This window comes from Desmodus rotundus, chromosome 2, assembly GCF_022682495.2.
Source record: "Desmodus rotundus isolate HL8 chromosome 2, HLdesRot8A.1, whole genome shotgun sequence".
Taxonomy (NCBI): Eukaryota; Metazoa; Chordata; class Mammalia; order Chiroptera; family Phyllostomidae; genus Desmodus; species Desmodus rotundus.
The window spans coordinates 33,678,099-33,705,216 of NC_071388.1; the positions used below are offsets into that span (position 1 = coordinate 33,678,099).

The following is a 27,118-nucleotide window of genomic DNA, read 5'->3' on the forward strand; positions in this document are numbered from 1 at the left end:
TGTTTTTGACTTGGATGGCCTCTATAAATCTTTTGTGATGGACCGTGAGGAGAAAAGACTTTGCAAATCACACAGCTTATTAGGATCCACTTTCCATAATGTTTTCTTTGGCTGTTGTGCACTGGAACGGGGGGTGGGGGGGGTGGATTGTGGGTGCTCGGAGAGACACTGGTCGCAGGACGGGGAACCGCAGCCGGCGGGGCAGTGCAGCGGTTAAGAACTCCGCAGCTCAGTACCGCTGACCCAGCTTTCTAGCCCTGTAGCCCTGGGGAATTACCTTCACCTTTCAGTTGTAGGAATTAAGAACTTGATAAGTATTTTTTAACTCCAGATAGCTTAATGCTTGCATTGCTGTTAGGCAGCAGAGATTTCTGTGTCTTTGTCTTTTTCAAAGAATATGTTTTCAATTTTTTTTAGTGCTCAATATGAAAAAATGGAAAAGTAGAAAGCAGGGTGGTAAAAATCAATGTAATTTTATTTTATGCTGTTTAAAAGGAGAGTAGTTTTACAATAGTCCATTTTTCTTCACAGCTTCTCCGGACTTACCTGGCACATATGAACACATATGTTCAGTGTTGGGCCAGGCGTTTTAATGTGCAGAGAGTACATCCTTAATCTGGGCACTAGGTGCAGGAGTTAAATCTTCACACGGGTGAACTGTACCTGAACATTGTCTTTGTTGAACTGAAGAGAGGTGCGGTCAGCAGTAGGAACCAAGTTTCTATGTAGGAAATGTCCATATTTCTGCCTGAACATGTGCGATGTTACTCCAGGATCCTTGTTGCTTATACTTCGGTGCTGCCTCTCCAGCCTCTGACTCTCAACTCTGCTTCTTGTCTTCCACCAACTCTTTACCTTTAGCCATTTTTCAGACCAAGTCAACTGGAGAGTGAGAGCTTGTTTTGTGGAGTGTATATTCGGAGACCTTTCTGGGGTTTAAGGGTATTTAGCGTAGTCTTCCTCGGTCAGTAGACCTCGCCTATCGTAAATGGAACTGGTTGGTTCTCACCATTAGCAGATGGAGAGAACACGTTGAGGCACGTTCCCTGCGGGGGTGAGTATCCCCTGGAAGTGCTGACTGTAATTAGGGCAGGGCAGGACCACCAGATAAGAAGGAGAGTCACGTGTGCACTGCCTAAGAAAACCTGTGCAGCCATGGAAAGCCCTGCTCTACGGTGCCACTGACTGTACTTGTCTGTTTTGTTTTCAGGGTGTACGCCATGTACAATTCCGTAAAGGGATCCTGCTCTGAGCCAGTTAGCTTCACCACCCACAGCTGCGCACCCGAATGCCCGTTCCCGCCCAAGCTGGCGCACAGGAGCAAAAGCTCGCTAACCTTGCAGTGGAAGGTGGGTAGCTCAGAGTGTCAGGAAGAGTTGGACGTCTCCAGCCATTTGAAACATTTATTTAGCACTGTTCCAGTTTGGTGAGGATGTTTGGGTTTTCTCCATAGTAACTATGTGAAATAAATTATGGTATCAGAAGTTGCCGTGTCTACAAAAGGGTGGGAGGGGGACTACAAAACCAAGCTTTAGCTCTGTTTGCAAGTGAGTTGGGTGAATTTCTTAGGCTTGTGAGCAATACATTATAAGTGATATAAATATTTAAGATAACTAAATTCCATCACTTTTTAATGGTTTTCACCACTTCCTAATTCATTTCAGCAAACAGTTGAGGACTTTAGTAAAAAGGCTTTTGTAAATTTAAAGATAACTTGGGTTCATGGCTCTGTTGGCTTCTTTTAGTGGAGATTCTGAAATGTTTAATATTTAAAACTGCCTAGGACATTTAGTATTCTAAACTACATTAAGATTTCATTAATTTTTACTTATTTAGGCCTTAAACCAGTCAGGATTACTAATTATTTTTTTAGAAGTCCAAATTATATAATAGGTCTCATGTTACTGGTACAAATAATTCTTGCCAAAGAGAGGTTCCTAATGTGTTTCATGAGCTTCTTAGTCACTCATACTTGTCTGTTTGCAAGAAAATAGTAGATTATGTTATTAATCTTTATAGTCATTATTTCTCTGTGTACATATCTTAAAATGTAAAATTTGTAAAAATAGAGATAATACAGATTTACAGTGTTTGGGTAGAACACTAATATGTGAAAGTAATAAGATGGTTAGTGAGATCCATTACTGGTGAAGAAATATTTTGTCTCTTTGTTCTCATATCAGAGGGTCAAATTTATCTAGGAAGCTGGTAAAAGCAACTGAGAGTAGTGGTTGGCAGCAAAGCCTGGGCCTCTCCAGACCCCTCTGCTCTGGGCAACTGCATTCTCATTGCCAGTGGCCAACACTGCGTGTGTTATTTGGACAAAGGCAAAGTTTAAACTGGCTTAGAATCTGAACTATTTTATTTTCCTTCCTGGCTTCCAGGGATAATCCAGGTCAGTGATTCCCCACCTTTTCAGAGTTTTAACACCCAATCGGTCATCGTTGTTTAATTTCGTAGAGCATATACCTCCATTTTAAAATGTGTTCTATAGTTACACATATACACATTTAAATGTATCTTTAATTAAGGGAAGACGTAACATTGATTTTGTTTGGAAAATATAAGAAATCTTCTTAAGAATACCAGAGGGACCTCGGGGTATTATAATCCTAAAGTTGGGAATCACTGATACATATTCTGCTTAAAACCTCCATGCAGTTCAGGCTTCAGGCAGACTAGCAACTTGAGGAAAAACTTTTCTTATTAGGAGGAAAATGTTTCACCTTTTCTTTCTCCCTTTGTTTAATTGTGAATCAGAAACAGCTTCCTGTTCCATTCAGTCCTGCGCAAACTTGAAAGTTCTGAATTCGTTCAGTTTTTGTTTAAATGTTCTTAAATGGGTTTCCTGATGACAGTGTTCTAGCTAGGGGCACGAAGACAGGGCACATGCTCTGGCTGCCCACCTGTCCTTGACTCCGCAAAGACACTGGGGAGCTTGGGATCTTCTAATGTCGTCTTGTTAGTCAGCAACAGGTGATAGGGTGAAAAAACCAGTCTGTGCTCCTACCCTTGTGGGTTGAGGGGCTCTGGTCGGACGGGATATTGTAGAGGAAACTACTAAAAAACAATTTCTCTATAGGAGTATGAGCCATTATAAATGCAATTCTTATTTTAGAAGGGGTTCCTCATCTAAAACTTGTTTATATTATTTAGAACCTCAAATGTATCCCTTTGTGTCTCCCAAATAGAGTCCACAAAGGCCTAAAATTGCAGTTCAATAGAACATACAGCCTGAAACAAACTCACCTGAAATTTGAGTTTGGGAACTCAGAGATTATATGATTCAGAAGGAAGAAGGAAGGAAAGGAGAGGAGGAAGAGTTTCTTTATTAATTTAACTAATATTTATTGAGCCCCTGATGATGTCTTATTAACACTAATAAAGCAACAGCTGCTGTTTACTGAGTGCTTCCTATAAGTCTTGGTAGTTTAGTAAATTTACATACTGTATTTTTCGGACTATAAGACACACACACCCCCCAAATTTGGGGGGGGGGATAAGGGGGTGTGTCTTATAGTCCGAATGTAGCTTACCTGGCTCGCTGTGGGGGGCAGTGGCGGTGGAGCGGGGTTTTTTTCCTATTTTCCTTCTTTAAAACCTAGGTGCATCTTATGGTCCAGTGCATCTTATAGTCTGAAAAATACGGTATATTCTTCCAATTACTTATCACACACATCTGTTCTTGGAACAAGAAATTAAACATTGATATTAAGCTACTAACATCAGACCACACATGACAAACAGCTGAGCTGGGCTTCAGATCAGCTCTGGTGACCAGGCTGCCCTTTGCTAGAGGCAGGACACAGCAGTTTCCAGGGCTCTGTTCTTTCCCCAGGGAGGAGCCAGGCCCAGATACATTTTTGCAGTAGGGCCATGGTCCCTTTTTGGTTGCCTCCCCCACTTTTTAGTTTCTCTTTCTCTCTCCCCCTCTCTCCTGCTTGCCCTCCCTTTTCTCTCTCTCTTCCTCCCTCCCTCCACCCTCCCTCTTTTGCCCTCTCTTTCCCTCCCCCCCCTCTTCTCACACCTCTTTTGCACCCCTCTCTCTCTCTCTCTCATTCCTCTATCCTACTCCCCTAGTGCTGTAAAGGGACTCCAGTGCTACTCTCCCCTCTGGCAGGTCTAATCCTGCAAAACACTCTTTTCCCCAAAGTTTTTTGCTCCCCCTCCCATTGTCCAAAGCTTGTTTTCTCAGTGAAGCAGATCTCAGCATGCTCTTAAGAGGACAGCAAATGATCTTTTTTTTGCTAACTTATGAAGGTCTAATAGTCTAATCTAGTCAGAGAATCACATTTTTCCTCATTTTTGCTTAAAAATAGTTGAGGGGGGTCTTTATGCCACAAAAATACAGATTCTTGACTCTGGACCTAGCTGGGTCAGCTCTATCCTGGCAGACCCCAAGCAGTGCCTATGTTTCTTAGCTACCTTATTTCTCCTCTACTCTTAAACTTAAAGTTGCCTCTTAAGAGTTTTTTTCCCCAGAAGATAAAGGTGTAGAGGTAGAGGTGGTAGGGAAGGCAGGTTTGGCTCTCTGCGGTAATGATTTATTAATAGTGGATGACTTTCTTTACAGTTGAATTTTATTAAAATTGGTGTCTGATAATGTTTGACCAAGGAGTATCCAAGGTTCTAGAATAGCACTAACATAGACATTACGCTTAAACCAAGTGGGTAGCTCATTACTTACGTCTGTGAACAACTTTCTCTAATTCCGCCTCCTCTTATTTTTTAGGCACCAATTGACAATGGCTCAAAAATCACCAACTACCTTCTAGAATGGGATGAGGTAAGCGTATTTTCATATTCATCTAAAACACCATTTCAAAAGTAGAATTCCTGAACAAATACCATTTTATTTCTTTATTCTTTTTTAAGATGTGCTAAACACGGAAAAAAGAATGTAAGTAGAGAAATATTTAAGCCAGTAGTTATTGACTGAAAAATGAATATGAATTGAAGTAGCATAAAGAATTGTGCATTAAACCCTGGTTGGGTGGCTCAGTTGCTTGGAGCGTCGATCCATATACCAGGTTGTGAGTTTGATTCCTGTTCAGGGCACATACCTAGGTTGTGGGTCAGTCCCCAGTCAGGGCCCATAACTGATCGATGTTTCTCGCTCTCACCCTCTCTCCTCTCTGAAAGCAATAATCATATCCTCAAGTGAGGATTTTTTTTAAAAGGAATTGTGCATTAAAACATATGTTTGCAAGAAATGCTACTGAAGGAAAATACAGGGTCTTAATTATTTTGGAGTTCCCAGTGTCTAGCCATTCATTAATTAGTATTAAAAAATGATTGTCATCTCACTGCTCTATGTGATCTACATAAATGGTTTTGAAAAGGTAAACCCCCTGTGGCCCGGGAAGCACAGTTTGGTTTTCCTTTTTGAGTTTGAATGCCACGTGCGCACTGCGGTGTAGCACTGATGGGTGCTGTCTGGGGAGTGGAGCAGCACCCGGAGGCCTCACTCTACCCAGGTGTGGTCACCCTGTGAGTTAGCATATCCTGAAACAGGTGTGCCCCCATTTGCTGTTTCTGTCCGCTGAGGCCCTTGGAAAGGTCTTTATGGTGGAGTCTCCCTGTTTTGAGGCCACTCTGAGCAGAATGCTGACCAAGTGCATTTCTGGTCTTGCTAAGCTACAAAATCTCAGGAAGGAAACAATGTAGGGGACTTTCATTTCTGAAAAGCATCTGTACTTTTTGTACCTGTAGATCTTAATTCTGTTCATTCATTTATCCTTGCTTTAGTCTATTTTTGTGTGATTGAGCAAGCAGACTAAGGATTTTAAGAACAGAAAATGTGGAATTGGGGGAGAAACATAAGTTTACTAGTCTTGAAATTCAGAGGAATGAAAGAATTAGAACTCAGGCTTAGGTTTAGGCAAAAAGTAACCTATCGAGTATGGAAAGCATGTTTTAACCAAATATAGAATGAAAATTGGATGGAATTCTCCTGATGAAATTTTGACGTGAAAGAAGGGGCCCTTCATCACTTTCTGCAGGAGCGGGTTTTCCCATCTGGGTTGCATCCGAACAGCTAGAGTCACAAGTTACCAAAGACAACGATCTCTTGTTCTTAGGATCCTTGTGAATGGTTTCTATGTACGGACTGCTGAAATCTCAGACGTAACCGTCAGTTTTACAGATTAGGTGGATTTCATTTTAAGGTGGTTTGATGGGAAAGTGAAACTACCTCTGTGGCCCTTGTGGGAAGAGATTTTTACAGGCAGTCAGGAAAGCGGGAAAGGGACCCGGCTGCCCTGTGAGAACAGTTAACATCTTCCCTCTCCTCTTCCTCCTGAAGGATGAGTGTAAGTGGAACGGAAGTCTGTTGTAAGTGGGTTGCTTTATTGCACTGACCTAGTGTTTTCTCTCATATTTGAGGTTTTGTATTGAGGTAGAGTTACCACTAAAGAGCAGGCTTTTTTTCATTTCAGATATCTTCTCAGGGCAGTGTAATAAAGCAACTGTGTGTGTTTTTCTCCTTCCCCTCTGTTTTGCTTCTTCTCTGCCTCATAAGTAACATCAAAGAAGTTGAGCATCCTCCAGGGAAAACCTAGGTGCTACAAGAATCGGTACCAATGACTCACTTGTTGACTTCCTTTCTTTTGAATCTGAATCGGAAGTGCCCTGGCATGATACTGGAGGAAATACACCACAGCCTTGGATGGAATGGAAAAACTATTTCTGATGACCGTTTTCAATCAGTAGGACCCACTATAGACCAGTGGCCACAAAATATTAAGTGGTTTGTTTTTGGCCTTCTCCTGTCTTTCCGCTACTTGCTCTCCTTCTGTCTTTTCCTTATACCCATCTTAATTCTTCCACCTTTCCCTTTCCTCTCTTTTTTTCTCTCCCACCTTGTAATTCCCACTGATGAGCCTTATTAGAGATGCAGGCTAATTAAGTCTCACCTACCGTAGGCCTTTTGTTAACACAGAAATCCTTTTACATTCAATGGCACGATATTCACCTTCCCCCAAAACTTCTGACCCCAAACTCTGTATAGTACCCCTTAGAAACAGAATAATTGAAAGAACACTGTGACTAGAAGACGTGGATTCTATTCCAAGTTCTACACCGGTCACTTGACTTCTCTGGTTCTCAGCCCATCAGCGTATGTACACCAGTATCACTTATGCTCTCTCAAAGCTGGTTTTACTAGGATTGTCCTTCCTAACAAGAGAGCATTTTGGGGATCCTTTTCACTGCTGTTTGGTCTGTTGATTAATGATTTCTGCGTCTATGGAGCATACCTCTCAGTTCATACACATGCCCAGGAACACTGTTCACTGTCATGTGAGGAGTCCGCGACAGGGCCCAGGTAACGTCCTTATTCTGATGGCTGAAAAAGCTAATGTCGTGCTATCTTTCTATACTTTTGGACAGATAAAGAAACTTACCCATGTGCTCCCAAAATTTTTTCCAAAAATTTCCATCGAATAAGCTTCCATCCAGTAGCTTATTTGCTTTGTGTTGTATCTCTCTCCTTTCTAGTCTCCCTAGAAATATTAAGAAGTGGTACCATTGGGTTTCCTGGCAATGAGAATACCAGCAATGGTAACCAGTTCATTCCTGTCCATCCTATCATTTCAGAAGTAAAGTTTCTGATGAAGCACTCTGACAGTCTGTGTTTATAAAATTTGTGGCTAAATTGGGGATCAGCCTCTTGGAGGCAGCTCACCTGTGTTGGTTTTTGGTTCTACATTCCCATGCTATTCAGGCCTTGGCTTCAAAGAAGAAAAGCAAATATATGAACAGAGAACATCAGACCTGCAGCGAGTGTGAACACATGAGCCTCTGGCTATTGCTCGGAGATCTTGTGCTGGTCGTTTTCAGAAGCCAGGTGCGCCTGGTACTGGGGGCGTTTTCTGGGCCCTGCCCTAGTGGAGTCTGCTGGGGCAGGAGAATGGGAGGGAGTGTTTTGCTAGTGTCACTCCCCAGAGCCAAGAGCTCTCGTCTCCCAGGACATGTGTCCCAGCCATTCACCCATAGCTTCTGTCTTTCGGGGGGGGGGGGGGTAGGGGGGGTAGGAACAAGGTGAAAGGGCGGCAAAATTGTAGGGTGTATACAGGAGCGAATCTCGTCCTGACAGAGAGATGAGTCCTAGTCAGAGTCTCAGGGAGGCTGTGCTCATGAGTAGCACGCTGCCTGTTTCTGCTCTGACCCCTGGTCTAGGAATTACAGCTTGAGGTGAGACGGTCCCATCCCTGTATATGCCGCCACCAATGTCTGAGTGTGCCCATATTTTTATCTCAACGTAACAGCACTAGTTAAAGTTCCCAGGATACTTTCTTCTTTTGTTCAGTGTCCAGTCACCATTCCAATAAAACAGTTAGTGTAAAATATTGCAAGTGTTTGTAAAATTAAAGCACAGGCATCAAAACCAGCTCTCAAGCCTCTTAGAAGATGACCTCCATGAATGAAAGAGTAGCAGCAGAGAGGCCAGTGAGTACCTGGCCTTTGTTTCTTCTAGGACTGGGACTGCTGGGCTGAGCTGACCTTGGGAAGAGCCACCTGACTCAATAGCAATGGTCCCTGAAGGCAGGTGTGGCCCTAATGGGAACTAGAAAACCGAAACATTACAGCAGAAGAGAAAGCTGCTACACCATCTCCTAAATGTCTCGCCAATACTGTCACATCACTGTGCTGTAGAATTCACTTAGAAATCACTCACTAACTGTTCTTCAAGAGGGTTAGCTGCCTACTTGTCTCTGGTAATAATCCTAACTAGGCAGTCCCTTCATCTTTAAATCAGTGCAGGAAGTAACTGTGACTGTGAGATGGTAATGAGCAAGTAAACATGGAACACGCAGGTGTCTTTGGCTTTTCAGCTATGGCCGTAAGTTTCCATTTCCCCCTGAAACAGATCAGTTTTCATAACTTGGAAAGGTGTGGCCTTGGCTGGCTGTGTCCCCACACACGCTGGCTCAGGTGAGTCGAAGTGTCTAGAGCCCTGGAACCTGCAGTCTGGCCTTGAAGATTTGCTCCTCCAGGAGACTCCCCATGTGAGCACCAAAGCAGAAGGCCATTTTCAAGGCGGGTTTCCACTTGAATGTTGAACGAGTCGTCATTACATTTCAGTCTCTTCCTGATCACGAGGTGCCCCTGCCCCCACGTTTAATTCACAAGTCAGCACTATTCTGAAGGCTGGCAGAAAGCAGGTTTGCGACCTTACTTTGGTTTTTTTCTTCTGCTAGATTTGAGTATTACACCTAGTGCTGATTTAAAAAACAAACAACAAGAAGTCTTTTATGAATTGAGTTTTAGTTTAATCCATAATTATGAATAGGAGGAAAGCTTCTTACCATTTTAACAGCAAAACAATGCTTAGATGCTAGGTTTCTCATGGTGGTAGTGCTTACAGTTCACTACTCCTTGGGCTGCCCTAAGCTAATCCCCCCGACCTGCCCCTTTCCCCTCTCTCTCCCTTCCAAGCTAAGTTGGCCCCTCTGTGCTTTTCTGCTGGGTGACACGGTGGAGGTGGGAGTTCTTCTCTAGAAGAAGCTAAGAGGGAAGGATGAGGACCTAGAGACCTCTAGAGCAGGGGTGGGCTTTTATGCAAAGGAATTACCAACCTCTGCATTGATTTACACGTAAATGCCTGCCCAGTCTGTTTTAAGGGATGGTGTTCTGGCCTTTTCCTTGAAAACTTGAGTAAAAGGGCAAACTTTACGGTCAAGTAGGAACTTTCTTTTCCATTTTAGAAAACAAATTCAGTAAAGGAAGTATTTATGGAAACTTGTGCGTTCTCTCAGACATAGTTTTAAGTCATCCTGTGCAGGAGTACTGACTGGTGCTGTTGCAGCTAGTTACTCAGCAAATACTCGTGTCCGGAGGTCTTCTTGTGAGTCTGGCATGGCTTCGTACTGACGATTGTGTCAGCGATGTGGTGCTCACCTGAAGAGGTGCGGGCTAGTAGTCTCCGCTTTGTGTCTAACTGGTCCAGCAAGTGTAATAATTTAACCTCCAGGCCTCAGCTTCTCCGCTTGAAAGATTGGGTCATTTATCTCCTAGGAAGGCTAAGATTGAATGAGATTCAGTGTAATTATTTTATTTCACCTAAGCACAAGTTAAGACCTGGGGCAGGAAGAGGTCAGCAGTTTGAAGGATCGACTGAAAGGAATATGACATTCTTCTTTTGGGAACTGCACAGGAACCCTGAGGTCAGTGTATCTGGTTGGCACTGAACAAAAACAGACGCAATGCTGTATATAGATGCTCACTTGCCATGAGCTTAGTTTCCAGACAAGACACACAGGGAACATGTGGGAGACCCAGAAAAACTGCTTTGTGGGAATGGACTAGTGGAGTTCTCAAGAATCTTCCTCACATGTGACTCAGCTAGACCAAAAAGGGATTTCCCATCTTGCTTCCCTGGTGACTAATGGGCCAACATAGCCATAAAATACAGTGGACTAAGAATACATTGAATACTATAGAAATCAAGGGATGTAGAGTTTGAAACGGAGAGAGCAGACAAGGCCAGTGGCAGGTGGAGCCCAGCAGTCCTGTTGCAGAAACCGTAGTGGCAGGCCCCAGGTTGTCACTTCTGGGACACCTAGTTCAGGAGCAGCCAACCGTGCTCATTTTAGGAACTGAGCTGGCCACACAGGTGCTATCTAGTTTATGAATCAGATAACTGTTTAACTTAGGTGTTGACTAGTTAGTATTGCTAATCTTGGCAGAACACTTGTTTTGCACATGGCTTTTCAGGTTAGACAGCAACTGTCCTTTGGGGACACGGGAGCAAGGGGAAGCAGAGTGACTGGGGTCTCACAGAGGGGTTCAGGAGAGCCTCCCTGAGGATGATGCAGGTGACTCTCTGTCTGTGGTGCCGTGCTGCCTTGGGCCGCATGTCTGTCCAGTGGAGAAAACCGGGAAGGCCTGGGTCCATGTGCCCTCTTGGTCGTTCTCAGGGAGAGCCCTCAAGGCAGTTGGAGAGTGGGGTCTCAGGTTGGTTTGGCGCCCTGTCCATCAGAACCCGTCTTTCACACAGTGCCTTGGGCCAAACCAGTGGCCTGGCAGAGCAGCAGCACTGTGCCCAGTCACAGACCTTCACCGCCACGCCCAAGAGTGCTGTCACAGAGCTGGGGAGAAGCTTCCTCCCCTCCAGCTCCTGTTGAAGGAAACTAGGCCAGGAAGGATTTAACAACTCTGAGTGGTTTGCAGGAACCTGAGGCAAAGAGCTGCGTTAAAAAGAGCCCTCTCTCTTAGGGACCTCAGCCCAGTCATCTGCACACCTGAAGCAGATTCTCCATCTGCTTATCATTTGTCACACACGTGAGGGATGTGTTCAGGCAACAGAATTCGTGAGGAGCTTCTGGCTGAGACTAAATTTCGAATACCCATCTTGGCCCATGGCACCCTACTGACCAGTTCACGGTTGTTGTGCCTGTTGGTTTATTGTGCCTGCTTAGGCCTTGGCTAGGTGGGCAGACTGAGTGCATCCATCTCTTGTGAATAGTATAGGCTGCCTGTTCCAAAATCACCGCCTTGTTCCTTTCCTCTCCCTTCACTGGGATCAGTCTCAACACTGATCTTATCAAAGAAGTTGACATCTGTTGAACCACCATCTTTGGACAGATACACAGAAAAATTGCTTTGACTTGCTTTGCAAGTCAAAGGACCTGGTCACCCCTGCCTCTTCCACTACTAGAAAAAATGAGTGTGCCAGGGGATGAAATAAATGCAGTATTTATTTAGTAGCCTGAGACTGCAAAGTATCCCAGTCCCTTTTCTTAACCTTTGAAGGTTCCTCTGTGCCAGAGTGCTCGGTACAACGAAAGAGGCGTCACTGAGGGGAGAGCGAGTTTTGGCACAAGGACCTTTTGAATCCCCCCAGATGTGGGGTGTCTCCACCTCCCTGTTACGAACCCTTCTTATATATGGTTATGCTGCACATACATGCTCTTTTATTTCTCAAGCCAACATTTATCTTTGATGTTGCCTGGGGTCGGCCAGTGCTGGAACAACTTCTAAATATAGACGTCCTAGCAGACTAAATCTTCGAGCCTGGCAGTAGTTCAGTTGGCCAGCACAACCTTATTTTTTATTTGATTTATCTCTGCCATTTCTGACAGGTTGAACTATTCCTGTTACAAAGAGTGCCCAGCCCAGGATCGCTCAGCCCATGTCTGGATCCAGCAGCCATAGGCTACAAGCACATAACAACTGATAACCAAATCCATGTAACTTTTTTAGCAGACAGTTATCAAATCTGGAAAGAGCAGATCGAGAGGGCAGCAGGCATGGCTGCAAAAGAACCTGTAGGAGAAGGAGGTCGGTGGAAAGGGGCCGTAGATGGAGAAAACATCAGGAAGACTCCTACTCACATGACCAGAGGGAGCCAGGTCACTGTGGATTCTGGCACTTTGTGTTGTCCGTTCTTATTTTCTCCCCCCAGGAAGAGGAACAGGAAGGATCATTTCCAGTCTGTTAGTTTGAAGGAGATTGAAAATATCAGCCAACTTCATCTCTTAGTGCCAGTTTTGGAAATAGCAGCTTCCAGGGTCATTAGTGCCAGGGTAATTGGAAATGTTAGCCAGCGCAACCACATTCCCCACAGTCTACAGAACTACTCCTGGCAGGAAAATACTGTAGCCTGAATTAATTGGAGTATGTGTGAGTTATATGTTAGAACTGGCCATGGATGTGTTAATTCCTTAACAGGAAAACAACCCGCTTAGTTGATTCATCTTCCCAAGTGCTGAGGACAGCTTTATGAAGACACATAAGTTAAGAAAGAAGAAAAACTGACCTGAAAAAAATTGTTTTCAGCCTTTCTGTTACATAATTTTATAATTATCAGTTACTTTTAAACTTAACTTTAAAAATTAGTTGCAAATGAATCAAATTCTTTTCATATACTTAGATACCAGTTTTCAAATAGGTATCCCCACTTGTAACTTGATTTCTCCACTGGAACTTTATTCCACTGTATGTTTTTAAACAGATACCAAAGAGAGGTTACCAGTAGAGGCCCTTTGGAAAGCTTTTTAATTTGTTCACTCATGTGGCTTTGGGTTATACCATCCCTCAACCATTGTCAGAAGACTGTTGTATGTCTGTTCAAAATCTCTCCACAATTCTCTACAACTTTGGGGATAGCATTTCGAAAAATCTTAATTTAGTCTAAAATGTAACTCAGTAAGATGAAGTAACTTTATTGCCCTTGATTAACAAATTTCATTTATCTACAAAAATAGTTTTTAAAATCTCTTCAGAGAGGCCTGCCTTTGTCGCACGGTTCTGAGGGAAAAGGTGTGGACTGTGAGTACGTGTAGAAAATAGAAGCCTTTACTCGGGCATACATTAAACATGGGTTCTAGCATGCACACTTCCGCTCCCGTACTTCCTGGCCATTTGTAGTACAGGACAAATCTACAAAAGTTTACTGAGAAACTTCATACTAGTAACATAAAGGATGGACATCGAAATAGAAGAGTGTAATATTGCATAACAAATTAACTCAAAGCTTAATGACTTAATGCAGTCACTTTCTTATGTGCCTGGATTATGGGTGGGATTATGAGTGGGAATTGGAACAGGACTCTGAGGGAATGTCTCGTCTGGGTTCTGCAGTTGCTGGAGCTTCAGCTGGGAGGGCTCATCAGGGGTTCCTATATTCTAGTGCGGTCTTTCCTCACAAGTCTAGTGTTGGCTGATGGCTTTGGTAGGACGTCATCTGGGGCTCCTCCACAGCATGGCAGCCGTTGGGGAGTCAGAATGGCAAAAGTTAATGTTCCCAGGGAAAATACAGAAGCTTCATCACCTATGCAGACCTAGCCTTGCAAGTCACATAGCTTCATGTTCTCTCCGTTACAAGTGAGTCACAAGCACACCCACATTCAAGAGAAAGGGCCATAGATTTTGTTCCTCAGTAGAATATCAAAGAGTTTTTGGACATGTTGAAAATCACCACCATGTGACACAAGGCTTCTCTTGACTCTTAGTCATGAGAAACCATTAATAAATCTTTTCCCCTTTATCTTTGTATAGCACATGTGGTGTGTTTGAGTAACTAGACCGTAAGATATGAGGCCATGAACTTTGAAAGTACAACATAACTCTTTTTCCTACCCCTGCTTCTCTTCTGAGTGTTCTGGGGAGAGGGAGAGGGAAGACATAATGTGCACCCAGAAATGCAGTGGTCAGTCGGGACTCAAACCCTGCTCTGCTCAGGTGACAGATGAAAGAGATCCCTACCTGCTCCCTTAGTGATAAGGAGAGGGAACCCCGGAGGTGAACAGTATCTCTGCCAATTAATGGCTGTGCCTCATGTCCTACTCCTTTGGGTGACTCGCAGCAGGTCAGCAAAGTATGTAAATTTTTGTTGGGGAGGGAGGTAACTAAGAAATATAATTTTGTTTAATAGCTAGTTTTTATTAAAACTATAGGAAGTAATGGAAAATATTCAAGTAGAATATTTTCTGCAATAATTAAATTGCAGAAGATAAAAAATAGGAAAATGGAGTCTGTGTTCCTCAAAGTATTTAAGACCTTTTATATTTATAATTAAACTCAAAATTCATTTTAAACAATGAAACAATATTTGATAAGGTTAACTTCTTTGTCCCTGTGGTTATTAACACATCTTGACAAAAATGTTTCCACGGATGAGTCATTCGGTGCTACATAACGGCATAAGTATATTTACCCACTCCTCCAAGCTCTCTTCTCTCACCCCTGCCTTCCCAAGACCGGGACCTTTTAAGTCTGACGTAAAGTGGGACGTTACTGACATTCTTCAGAATTTAGCAGGGACCTTGTTGGATCCAGAAGGACATCTGGATTCATTATTTTTAGACTTGTAACCAAATTCTTGACCCTTCTAAGAAAGTGAAGATGAGCATGGAGCAACAGGGAGGCAAATGTTGCTAGAGTGTGTGGTATTCTGAGTGTTATAGGGCTGGAACTTACCTCCGGAGATGTTGACCCCCTTCAGAATGTGAACCTAGAACTGAAAGGCGACACTTGCTCATCAAGGACAAGATGAATGAGATGTCCAGGCTAGGCCTGGTGGACTTCGTGGTAAATAAGGTTTGCGGTACACATGGTACACAGGGGACCACACTGCCTGAGACATGCTAGTGGGAATGGAGAATAGCTGAGCCAGTGGGGTCTAGAATGTAGATGACATGCACTGTATTTTTATTCGGTGGTAAGACAGAGGACGTAGAGGCAGACTGGGGAGCTTAGGCCTGGGGGAGGACTGATCTAGTATGTTGTGTGTACGTGAGCCAGCTGGCTGCCAGCTTGCTCCAAATCCGGTGCTTCCCTGGAGAGCACATTTGACCAGAAGCAGAGGACGTGGTGCCCCAGGCTCTGGTTGCAACCCAGTTCCACACGTCTCAAGGCCCAGTGTACTAAATTGGTGCTCTCGGGGTGGGTCTGGGTGTGGGGTGACAGTAGATTAGCAAGGGCCGTAAATTCAGTTGAATGAGAAGAGGAACAAAAGAAAGCAACCCAGGTTCATAACACTGCAGCTCATGCCAAATTGAGTGCCGTGAAGTTTATTGGCACACAGTTGATCTGTACTTCAAGATTGCTTCACGTTGTAGTAAAGATTAGCGTTGTCCTTGAATGAACCTAATGTGTGCTCGGGCATGGCCTGCACTGTGAAATGGAAAAAAGCCAGGGAACCCTGAAAACCTGCCTTTTTTGGCCTGTGGGCGCTGGCAGTAGAACGTTAGGCCAGAACAAGGCTGGGTATTATATTGCCTCATGTCAGATAGAGCCCAGGGGCCAGGTCTGCTCCAGAATGATCAAGGGTATGGGCTCAAAGCCCCCTCTCCCCTTTTCCTCTAATTGGGGTGAAGTGTTCTTGTCTTCCCCAGGAGAGCAGGAACTCGGGTGCGCATCTTAGGGCGGTTGTGGTCCTCATTGCTCACATGCTGCATGCCCGATCTCCCCTGGAAGAGCATCCCGGCCCCAGCTCTTCCCTTGGGCACCAGCCAGCACCTGGGCCTTTTGAGACCCACCCCTGACCCCCACTCTCCACTCTCCTCTCCTCTGTATGAATCACCACAAGTGGCCTAGCAGCAGTGGTTGGCCAGGGTAGGGCTTGGGCCCCAGACGTACCTGCTTCCTGTGTTTGGCCGGAAGATTGACGACAGCAGGCCTACAAACGGTCAGATCACCCGTTTCTGTTAGGGCCTGTTTTCATGGGAAACTGCACCAGGATGACTTTAAGTTATTAAGCATAAGCTTCTCTTCCAAGTAAAGGTAGTCTATCTCAGGAATCCTGTGTCGTTTAAGTTAGGGTTTATTATAACAGGGAACATTTCACAGTTTGTAATCTCTCTCAATCCTTTGAAGCCGTGCTACCTATAAAATCTGGAAGTTATGATTTGCCATCTGTAAAACTTCACTCATATTAAAGGCTTGCGCATATTTAATTTCTGATAAACAATGATTAAGCATTCATGATGTAATTCCTATCAGTCTGTCTAAATCTTTCAATCTTCTAGATCATTTTCTTAACAAAAAATCCTACCCATTTCTGTCAACAAGAAGAACTGGGTAATATTTTACTTATGAATGCTGTTTGCAACCTGAGAATCTGGTTTATAAGCAGATTCTCAACATCACCTGTACGTTTGAACATAGACCTTAATGCCTAAGCCCTCAGAGCCGTTCCAGAGCACGGCGCCGTCTGCCCTGGGAGACCAGGGAGGGTTGTGGGAGCCATTGGGCATCCAGAGCCAGGGGCTTTCTCCATCCTCATGTGCTTCCTTCTCAGTTGTAGATCACTGTTCCCTGCAGTGACTTTTATGAATGTTATTTTTTGTCTTCCCAGGTGGCCCTTTTAAAATAATCTCCATGTTGTACATGAATATTTCCTTTTACTCAAAAGCTTCTCTAATGTCTGAAATATTTTAACCTACTTTCCATTGTGTTTGCTGTATTCTCAGTGGCTTCTAAAAATTCACCAATAAGCCTTACTTCTTTAACTCTGTGCACTATTTGTACCCTTCCCCCTTCTGACTCTATAGTCACCGGCTCTCAAACTGGATTCTGAGGTTCCCGCAAGTCTGGCTCTTTTTTTTTTTTTTTTTTCATGTTCTTAAGGACCATGCACAAAGTACACCTTGGAAGGCAGTAAAATGGAAAATTTGGCATACTTTGTCTAAACAAGTTGGAGTTTATTTAGCAATTGTTCTGATACTGAAGTTGAAAATAAAAATGTTAGCGACATAGGAAATGTCTTAAAGGTTACAGAATGCCGTCCGCCCGCCCAACACCATTCTTCAGTGAGCCCCATTGCTGTGGATGGCCCTTCAAAAGATAAAAAGTCTAGTTCTCATCACTGATGCTTCCGTGCTCTTTCTTCTCATTTAAATCACAGACAGTCTGGTTTTCCCCATATTAAAGCAGATCAACCTAGTAAGGAACAGACTGACTTTTATTTACTGGCTGTAGTTCTGAGCGCCAGAAATGGGCAAAGGAGACCAAACAAAGAAATACGAAAAATGAGGCATTGAAGGGGAGCCAGCGTTGGGTTTGGAAGGGATGAGGCTTCCGCGGCGGCAGGATGTGCCTTTCTTGCTCTGTTTACTCTGAGCTCAGAAATAGAGGAAAAAGAAGGTAGATCACACTGCAGCCTGAGAGGGATACAAAACCTACCGGGGCACAGAGTGTAATCAGACACTGGCTATAATTATGCAAATGTGTGTATAAAGAGCATTTATATGAATAAATCGTCTGCTGCAACCTTAACACTCAAGGTTAAAGTAAGCAGAAGGACACAGCGACTTCACTCAAGGAGCAGTAGAAAAATGTTATGCTTTACTGTTGGCACCTGAAAGTTATTTGAACCCTTGATAAAAAGACTTTGGGATCTTGAAGAGATTCAGACTTCTCCTGTCTTGGAAAGGCACCACCTTGCTCAGGGAGGGGCTGGTGGGGGAGGGTCAGTGTGAGGATGCAGGTGGCAAGGTTGTTTTTAATCTGGTCACCCTAGTAACACTTCCAGCTAGTTGTATGTTTATTTGGTTTGTAATTAAAATTTACCTGGAATGTGTTTTAATGGTAAGCATTTGGAGGTCTGCTTAAAGGAAGATGTTTGAATTTGCTTAGGAGGAAAATGTGCTTTCGTCTTTTTTTTTAATAAAATAAATTGAGAACTTCAAACATATTTCTGAAGGCCCGCCCAGGGCACAGCCATCTGATTAGAATGCTAAGATACTTTCAGTGTTAGCGGGTGTTTTTCTTTGCATGAATGTAGATAAAATACTGTGGATTGCGGGTAGGAAATACCTGTTCTAGCAAACTGCTGGTGTGCGTAGTCCATGCTTCTGCGCACGCCACAGTGCAGTCGAGTTTTGTGGGGTTTTTTTCTTATTCATTGGTCTATTAAGAGAATCCACTGGAGTGTTTTCTTTTCACTTCAAGGAATCTGAAGCATCATATAAGGCTAAAAAGGCATTAAAAATACATTTCCAGTCTCATAAGACATTTAAGAGTAGCTGTAATACATATAAATGAATTCAGCCAATGTTCCAAGTGCTTATCAGCCATTCATTTCACCTCTGCAAGTACTGATTGAGCTCCCAGATTGTCCAAAGCACTGTTATGAGAACAGCAGATGTGGACAAGATGATTCAAAGGCATGTGACCAATATTTAGGGATCAGTGAGCAAATAGCTCACCATCGCCGGAATGTACAAGTGGGGAGATTGGTGGCTGAGGCAAGACAGGAGAGGAGAAGAGACTGGGGAGGCTTTCCGTGGCACACCAAGCTGCGCGGACGGTCCTCAGCTGCGTGGCAGACGCTGGGAAGGACTGTGCATTTCCCACCCTGGCGGTCCCTCCAGGGCTGCAGGCTTCCTCTCAGTTGGTTGGACTGGGCAGTGTGACCAACCTGAGTGAGGAAGATTTGAGAAATTGGGTATTGTCATGTGCCTGAGAGGGTCTTTTTATTTTGTTAACTGAAGCCACATTAGAAATGTCACAGATACAGTGCATTATTCATCTCAGTTATGGAATTTTTTGAAGTGCCTTCATGTTAAGGATGACATTGCATTGAGAACATTTTTATGTGCAAGCAAACACACTTTGCTAGAAGCTTTCCTGCTCTTGGCTGAGTTCATCCAAACTAGGAAGTTAAACAGTTATTCAAAATGTTCCTTCATTTTCTTATGGTTATTTTTGTTAAATGGTATGTCTTGTTTCACTTTTCTCTCAGGGAAAAAGAAACAGTGGTTTCAGGCAGTGCTTCTTTGGGAGCCAAAAGCACTGCAAGTTGACAAAGCTTTGTCCGGCAATGGGGTACACTTTCAGGCTGGCTGCCCGGAATGACATCGGTACCAGGTATGGCGTTTCCTTGTCCTCCTTTGTTGGTCATTACGAGTCTTCCTCTCATGCTGCCAGAAGGCATGAGGACGCCCGCTGCCTCCACTGAACCAATTTAAGGTTTTTCGAGAAGGAGTCTTAATCAGAGGGAAGAAGGCCACTTCTGAGGTGATAATGCCTCTGGGTGTCCCCTTTGCAATCTTGCAGGCCAGAATGCAAAGGCCCTGGGAGGTGTCTCTGAGAACCAAGATGAAGGTAACAGTGCAGATATTGAAAGGAATCCCTCTTGCAGCTGCATTTTTTTCAGGTCCCGTGCCTTTTTCTTTCGTCACATTAGCAAACTGCTCATTCTGTTACCTTTTTCAATTATGTGTATTTCCTGATGCAAAGAGAGGGGTGCTGGGCCAGCCATTGTCGTCCGGCTGAGGTCGGATATGCACAGGAGGGGAGAAAGTACGAACTGCCAGGGCACCGCCGCTTGGAGGCGCAGGAGGGAGACAAGAGCAGGTGTACAGCAAAGTGTCCGTGGAAACAGGAAAGGTCTTTCTCGTCACTGCCTACTGAAAACCCTAAAGGCTCAGCACACCACTGGTCCCAGCCTTTCAAGTCTCCATCTCCACCGTGACAGCCATTGTAGTTTCAGAGTTCACTGGTTGAAGAGAGACAACAATAAAGGCTTCCACGGTTGAAGAATTTGTGAATGATGGGAAATACCCACAAACTGCTGAAAAGTAGCTCTGTGTATTTGTAAAACATTTATTTTATCAACAGACGTTGTTTACGTTCACATTGAGTCGAAGGCTCCTTGGTGGCTGTGGCTCATAGCTTGGCAAACATTGCACTGAATTGTGCTTTCTGTGGGGGCGCTTTTGGGGGGAAAATAAGTTCTTATATTTGTCCTATAATGCAGTGTGCTTTTTAAGCAGGAGACTAAAGGGGGACATTGGCAAACAAAAGTTGTGGTAGGAAGTATCTCAAAACGCCTTCCTTTGCTTACTGAACCCCTACGCCCCAGACTTTCCAACCAAGCAGCTCGGGCAGTAGGCAGGCCTGTCCTTCCCCACTGAAAGTGCTGAGGCTCTTCGCGTGCTCCTAAACCTGTGGGCTCCTGGGTTTATTTCTCTGCAGTGGTTATAGCCAAGAGGTGGTGTGCTACACACTAGGAAACATTCCTCAGATGCCCTCTGCACCGAGGCTTGTCCGCGCTGGGGTCACCTGGGTCACGCTGCAGTGGAATAAACCAGAAGGCTGTTCCCCTGAGGAAGCGGTCACCTACACCTTGGAAATCCAGGAGGATGAGAATGTAAGTTTTGCCGGTCTTACACCCTTGCATGTGTTCTGTGTAAGTCAGTATTGGCGTAACTACAGGGCCCCACGAAAGTAGATTAGCTACACAAACTCAGAAACAAACCCTTAACATCATCCACTACAGCGACCACCAGCAGCAGCAGCCTGTCCTTTCCACAGTCTGTCCCATCTCAGTACGTGGCATCTCCATCCTCTCGTGGCATCTCCATCCTCTCGTGTGGGGAAGTAAAAACCCTCCCAGGCATCCTTGACTCCATGTATAATCAGTCAGCAAATCCTTTTAAATCTTCCTTCGGGAATTATTCAGAAATATCACTATTTCTCAACATCTCCACGGCGACAACCCTTTCACAAGCCACCACAGTCTCACCTCTGGATTACTGTGATGGCCTCTGAAGTATTTCCGCCCCCTTCGCCCTTACTGCACTAGACTCAGCCCTGTGCAGGAAGCCTGGGTGATCCTGCTAGATAAAATGCGATCCTGTCAGTGCTGGGCTCAAAACCCTTCCCGTCTCAGTGCTGCCCTCTGCTTTCAGAGGAAAAGCCTGCGCTCTCTCGGTGCCCACAGCCTTTGTTCCTGCCTCTGTAGTCTCAGTGAGCACACCAGGCGTGCCCTGGCCGCAGGGCCTTCGCAGGTCCTGAGCCTTGCAGCCAGAATGCCCTTCCAGATAGCCGTGACTCACTGCCCTCATTTCCTTGAGGTCTCTTCGCACACGTCACCTCTTTGGAGAGCCCTTTCCTGATCTGTAAAGCAGTGCTGTCTAATCCAGCTTTCCATGACAAAAATGTTCTATAGTTTGTGCTGACCAATAAGGTAGTGCCTATTTCCACATGACTGTTGAGCATTTAAAATATGGCTGGGGCTCAAGGAATTGAATTTTTAATTCTATTTAAGTTTAAAGAGCCACATGTGGCTGCCTTACTTAACCTGCGCAGCTATAGAAAGCAGCACCTTACTTGGTCCACCATTCTATCCTTTTACCCAGCTTAATTTTTTGTCACAGCACTTAATGCCGTGTGATATGCTTCGTGTTTATGTATAGGCTTTGTTGTGTTTTAGTCACTTTCTCCAACTGGCACGTTAGTTTCTCTGGCCTGTCCTTGGGCAGTGCTGAACCCCTGGGTCCAAGAAAAGAGGGCCTGGTACATAGAAGGTCTCAGTGATGTTGGACGGGTGGATGATAGTCATATTGAATGAATTTCGTACATTCGGCCTTTAGCGGGATATTTATTCTCTTAAAGGATCCTCCCTTCCCCATCCAAGCTGTCCTTTCTTTCTTGGCCAGAAGAGGACACTGTGAGGTCAGAAATCTCGGCCACAGTTTATTGCATAGCACAGTGCAGCTTGGCAGTGAAGGCCTCAGTGCAGGAGGCTTTTTTCAGGACAACATTGTTAAATAATTTTTTAAAGCATGTACTGCTTTGTAACAACTACCGTTTGGTGGTTAAGTTCTTTGTTTAAAAAGCTTATTGGGTAACCAGGGAAAGTTTGCTCTTAAGGAAAGCAAATGGTGGCATCTATTGCAAAGCAAACTTTTACATTCTCTCCAAGAGCATTGTTCTCATTTAAAATAGTTACTAGCCTCACGATAAAGTTGATCAGACCCAGGAGAAATTACAGTGTGATGAGTGTTAAGTTTTTACCTAAAGCTAGAGTGCTGTCCTCAGCACCAACGCTTCTGACACTCTTGCAGTAGCTGCCAGACCGCTGGCCTGCTGGCGATGACGGAAAGAGGCAACGTAAAAACCCTACAGGTGTTTAATGCCCAGATTTTATGGTACTGATGTTTCTTTCTGGCTTTGCCCTTTCAGGATACCCTTTTCCACCCAAAATACACTGGAGAGGAATTAACCTGTACTGTGAAAAATCTCAAAAGAAGCACACAGTATAAATTCAGGGTGAGTCAGTCATTTTGATACCTGAACTGCTTAAAAAAGAAGCTGTTTTATGTTTCACCCACTTACTATTTTAAATTGATGCTACAGGTCAAAATTTTTTTAAAATTCACTGCATTTACATTTTTAAAGAAACACTATAAAATGCACACCAAACTTTAATTTTAAAGCCTACTTTTGAGAGAGAAAACTGTCATAATGTGCTGTAATGAATTACAGCATGGCCACACGGCCCGCCTGGGAAGACCCAAACCAAATGGTCAGTGTGCCTGTCTCTCACCCACACACCACACCCTCCCCTTCCTTCTTTCTCCTTTTAATCGGATTTTTCTTCTACTCTCCATTTGCCTTTGCGCTTCTGCCCTTTTTTTTTTCTCAACCATTTTTATTTTTCTTTACCTACTCCCTCCCCACTTAGGCTTTTGCTTTCGTTGTTAACAACCACCATTAATGCCAACGTAGGATTTTGTGTTGTTGCCAAAACCAGTGCTTTGCAACCACTAAGAGAGAGAAAACCGGGCTGCTGCAGACTGTTTACTGCCCCTGCGCACAGCGCTTGCTTTCCAGGGTGACAGTGGGGGTTTTGGAGAGAGAAGATTCCACCCTCCCTTCTGTAATTTGGGGGTCAGATGGTGTTACTAGGCATATAGTAGTCACTCAGTACACAGCTGTCAAATTCTGAAGTGAAGGTCGTGACTATTTGAGGAAAATGATAGTTTCTGAGATTTTAAGGAACCCTTGCTATTTGACCCTGGCTGTGAGAACAAAGCTATACTGCTAGCTTTTCTCCACAAGGTGGCATTGCCCTACTCTTCCACGAGTGAGGTTATTCGTGTCCGCTTTCTCCCCCTCCATGTCTTCCTTCCACAGAAACTGAGAATGAGATGGTGGTAGCTGGCATTGTTTTGTGTCTTGTTGAAAGAGTAAAAATGTCAGCTAAAACCCACCTTATTTTATTTTTCATTGTTAATAGCCAACTATAGAGAAAATAAGTACTTCATAAATGCTTAGAAATCAGTAGTTTGAGATTGAGAGAGAAAATGTGTGTGTGTGTGTGTGTGTGTGTGTCTGTGAGTTTATGGATGCCTTGATCATGCCATGTTAAAAAACCGCCACTGATTGGATAGCTGGTATCTCAAGCATGTTCATGTTCTCTCGGTTGTCGTGTAGCTGACTGCTTCTAACCCGGAAGGGAAAAGCTGTCCCAGTGAAGTCTTGGTTTGTACGACGAGTCCCGACAGGCCTGGACCGCCTACAAGACCCCTCATTAAAGGCCCAGTGACATCGCACGGCTTTAGTGTCAAGTGGGGTATGTGTCGCTGCTGTTGCTTCTTTTTGGACAGATTTTTTTTTAATGTATTAATTTCAGTAGTGACAAACTGAAATAAAAAATAAAAGGGCAGTTTACAATACTTACTGGGGTTTTACACATTTGGAAAAAGCATATGAGAAACATCCAGAGGACTCCACAAATTAGTAAAATGGACAATTTTAAAAGCATCTCACTTACTTTCTGATTTTCCTGTATTACATGGTTTTCCTCCTATATTTTTAATGTATTATTGATTTGAATGTAGTAATCTCTGAAATATATTTCATTCTTCAATAGCTTGCCCTTAAGAATGTAAAAATTTTGTTTTATAAAGTTAATATTGAAGATAAATTTCAAATTTTAGGTATGCCATCCTGAGTAAGTTTTGACATGCACAGTGTACGAGTTAAAATGAATTAGGAGGATTTTAGTTTTTGTTGTAAATTGTATATGACCAGCCAGAGGTCTTCAACTTCAGGCATTTTTCCTATTTAAGTTCCTATTTTGTGTAGTGGTTGGGGACATCAGGTAGAATGATGTTGTGGCTCACCTCTGCTGCTTCTGTTATTTCAAGGACATGAAGGCCATTGGAATGTTGCTAAACATTTGCAATTACATGTAAAGCTTTTATAATATGTATAAAATGATCGCTAATGTCATAATAATATTAGTTGCCTAAAAGGTAGAAAATAAAAAGTAGGATTTAAAATAAGATTTTACGTGGCAGCCCCAGTAATATAAAGGGAATTTAAAATATTATTAAATCATTGTTGGAGACCAACCACTGAGACATATAACGGGTTTCAAATTACCTAATAATTTTGAGACAGAATTATTAGGGTATGTGTTTCCCTGGAAGATCGATATGATTAAGAGAAACTATAAAAATCTAGATGTGCTTTTTGCCAGACTGTAAAGCTTTTTTGTCCTCAGAAAATCTTAGAAAGTTCTGTTAACACCATATATTTACTTTTATTAGCCATATGCTATAATATTTAACTTTGTTGTTTTAAATGTCTATTAGTGAAGTCTGTATGCATTAATGGAAATAGCAGGTTAAAGGAGAAGGGAAATAACGTTTCTGAGTCTGTGTGTGAGTAATCTGAACGTACAGCTGAAGTACAGAGGTGGCTGACTGATAGCAGAGGTAATTTCTGCACGGTCTTGCGAAATTACAATGCACGATGTGTTTCTGCTCAGAAGAGAAAAGTCGCACACAGTTAGAAGAGGACTGAGTACCCAGAGTGCCGCAGGGCTCTGGCCATAAGCCAGGACCTCTTCCTCACGTCACCTCTTCAGTCTATGTATTCATCGATGCACAACTCTGGTTTTGTGTTAGTTTCGCTTGGGAAATAAAGTTTGATTAATAGCAGACTGTGATGGTACAGATTTATTATATTCTGGTGTTTTGTTTATTTTGTCAATAAGTTTTGCACTTCTCTCTCTCTCATCATCCATCTCTCAAAAGAATCTGGCCAGGGATAGTATAAGTGAATTAAAAAGAAATATATAAATATTTCATCTTATATAAAAATCACTAAATGTGAAAGAGCAGGTTTCAGAATTCTCAAAGTAAATGTATTAACATAAGTCTTAGAAAAATCAACTCGTATTTTGAGTTTTGCTCATGTTTCACTAAATAAATGCTCTTTGCCATTTCTAGCTCTAAGAACTTTGAATAATCTGATAGCATTTAAGTTGTCATGGTGTTTTTGTTTGTTTCTTTTGTTTGCCAAGAAAGGAACTGCATGAAATAAAATTAATTGTGCCTTTTGGTTAAATACAGAATTAAGGCAGTATAATATTAAATGATTTTATGGGTTTCAGTGATATTTACCAATAAAAATCAGTATCCTTTCATAATTAACATGGTATTTGCTTACTTTCCAGATCCTCCAAAGGACAATGGTGGCTCAGAAATACTCAAGTACTTGCTGGAGATTACAGATGGAAATTCTGAAGGTAAAGTTTTTGGAAATGCTTTTTATTCAAATCCAAAACAAGCCCTATTTTCTAATATGAGAAACATCTGTGTAGTAATAGTGGGCAAGCATTCATTCTAAATCAGGGGTGTCAACTCATTTTCATCTGGGGCTGTATCAGCCTCGTGGTTGCCTTCAAAGAGCTGAATGTAGAGCTCCTTGCCCCTAGTTAAGGAGTAGTTACATTTATACAGTCCTAAAATTACATTCGACCCTTTGAAGGCAACCACGAGGCTGATGTGGCCCCCAGTGAAAATGAGTTGGACAACCCTGTTCTAATGGTAGAGATATCGTAATAAAGAAATCTTAATCACATATTGACAGTTTTTCTCTGTCAAACACAGCATCAAGGAGAAGAAGCTGCTTGAAATGTATATTTTATCATGTTTTAAAATTTTTTATGTTATTTCTTTAAGCCACAGGTCCTAAGTAATAGACTGATACCATTTACTTCTTTTCACCTCCCTTGGCACACTTTTCTCTGGTCATTCTTATAAGCAGAGTGAGTGTCAGAAGCAATCAGCAAGGAAGATAAGGTGGGGATAGCAGACAAGTTCGGTAGCCTACACATTCCCGTGTACAACGATGGCAAACAAAGTACGGTATTACTGTAGGCTAGTGACAAGTGTCGAACTTTTATAACAAGTTAGAAAATGTTTTCATCTTTGTTGTGATTTCCGAGTTAGATTGTTTATTCATTACTCGTCGTACTATGTGGACCAAAGTGGGACAAGGTTATATATCAGGTTCCTCAAATAATGCCTTTTTAAAAATTCTTAGATCTTCCTAGTAAAATTCATTAAGCTTTTTAAAAAATATATAGTCACCAGAACTTTAAAAATGATTTATCTCACTCTTCTAATAATCATTGTAGTCACTGTCTTCATCAAAAGCGATCCTGCATAGGAGCCCCACATACTGTAAGAAAAAGAGTCGACAGTAACTTTTACAAACAAGCAATCCAGGTGTGTGGCCAGCTCTTTATTCTGTACCACAGAAACCACCTGGAGTGCTTTGGTCTTCCTGTTAATCGGGTCCTATTTTAAGCTAGAAACATGAGAACGCTTTGAGACGGGCACAGCTGTTGTCAGTACAAAGTCATATTCGCTAAGTTAGAACACCCACCTAAGAGATGAGGCGTGTATGTGTGTGCTGTGGCTTACTGTGAAAACCTACGTGTAGTTGAAATTGTCATGGCTCTTGACCACTGATGACAAGTCAAAAGTAGATGTCATTCTCTCCTTAAAGTCCACAGTTTTGCCAGTGCATAGAGTGATACTTGAAACTTTTTAGTGGTCCTTATTCCCATTCAGCTTTTCAGGTT

At 43.1% G+C, this 27,118-nt stretch overlaps 1 protein-coding gene across 9 annotated transcripts in view; it reads left to right on the forward strand.

Moving 5' to 3' along the window:
- Window positions 1–27,118, forward strand: part of FNDC3B (fibronectin type III domain containing 3B) — a 319,350-nt gene that overhangs the window by 231,621 nt on the left and 60,611 nt on the right. For 8 of the 9 annotated variants that reach the window (XM_024563559.3, XM_053918082.2, XM_024563540.4 and 5 more), the window contains 7 exons: window positions 1,211–1,349; window positions 4,733–4,786; window positions 19,190–19,314; window positions 20,425–20,599; window positions 22,417–22,503; window positions 23,671–23,809; window positions 25,703–25,774. In XM_024563559.3, coding sequence (XP_024419327.2) covers window positions 1,211–1,349; window positions 4,733–4,786; window positions 19,190–19,314; window positions 20,425–20,599; window positions 22,417–22,503; window positions 23,671–23,809; window positions 25,703–25,774 — 791 coding nt within the window. The remainder of the gene's footprint in view (window positions 1–1,210; window positions 1,350–4,732; window positions 4,787–19,189; window positions 19,315–20,424; window positions 20,600–22,416; window positions 22,504–23,670; window positions 23,810–25,702; window positions 25,775–27,118) is intronic. The other variant, XM_053918084.2, reaches the window with a different exon arrangement.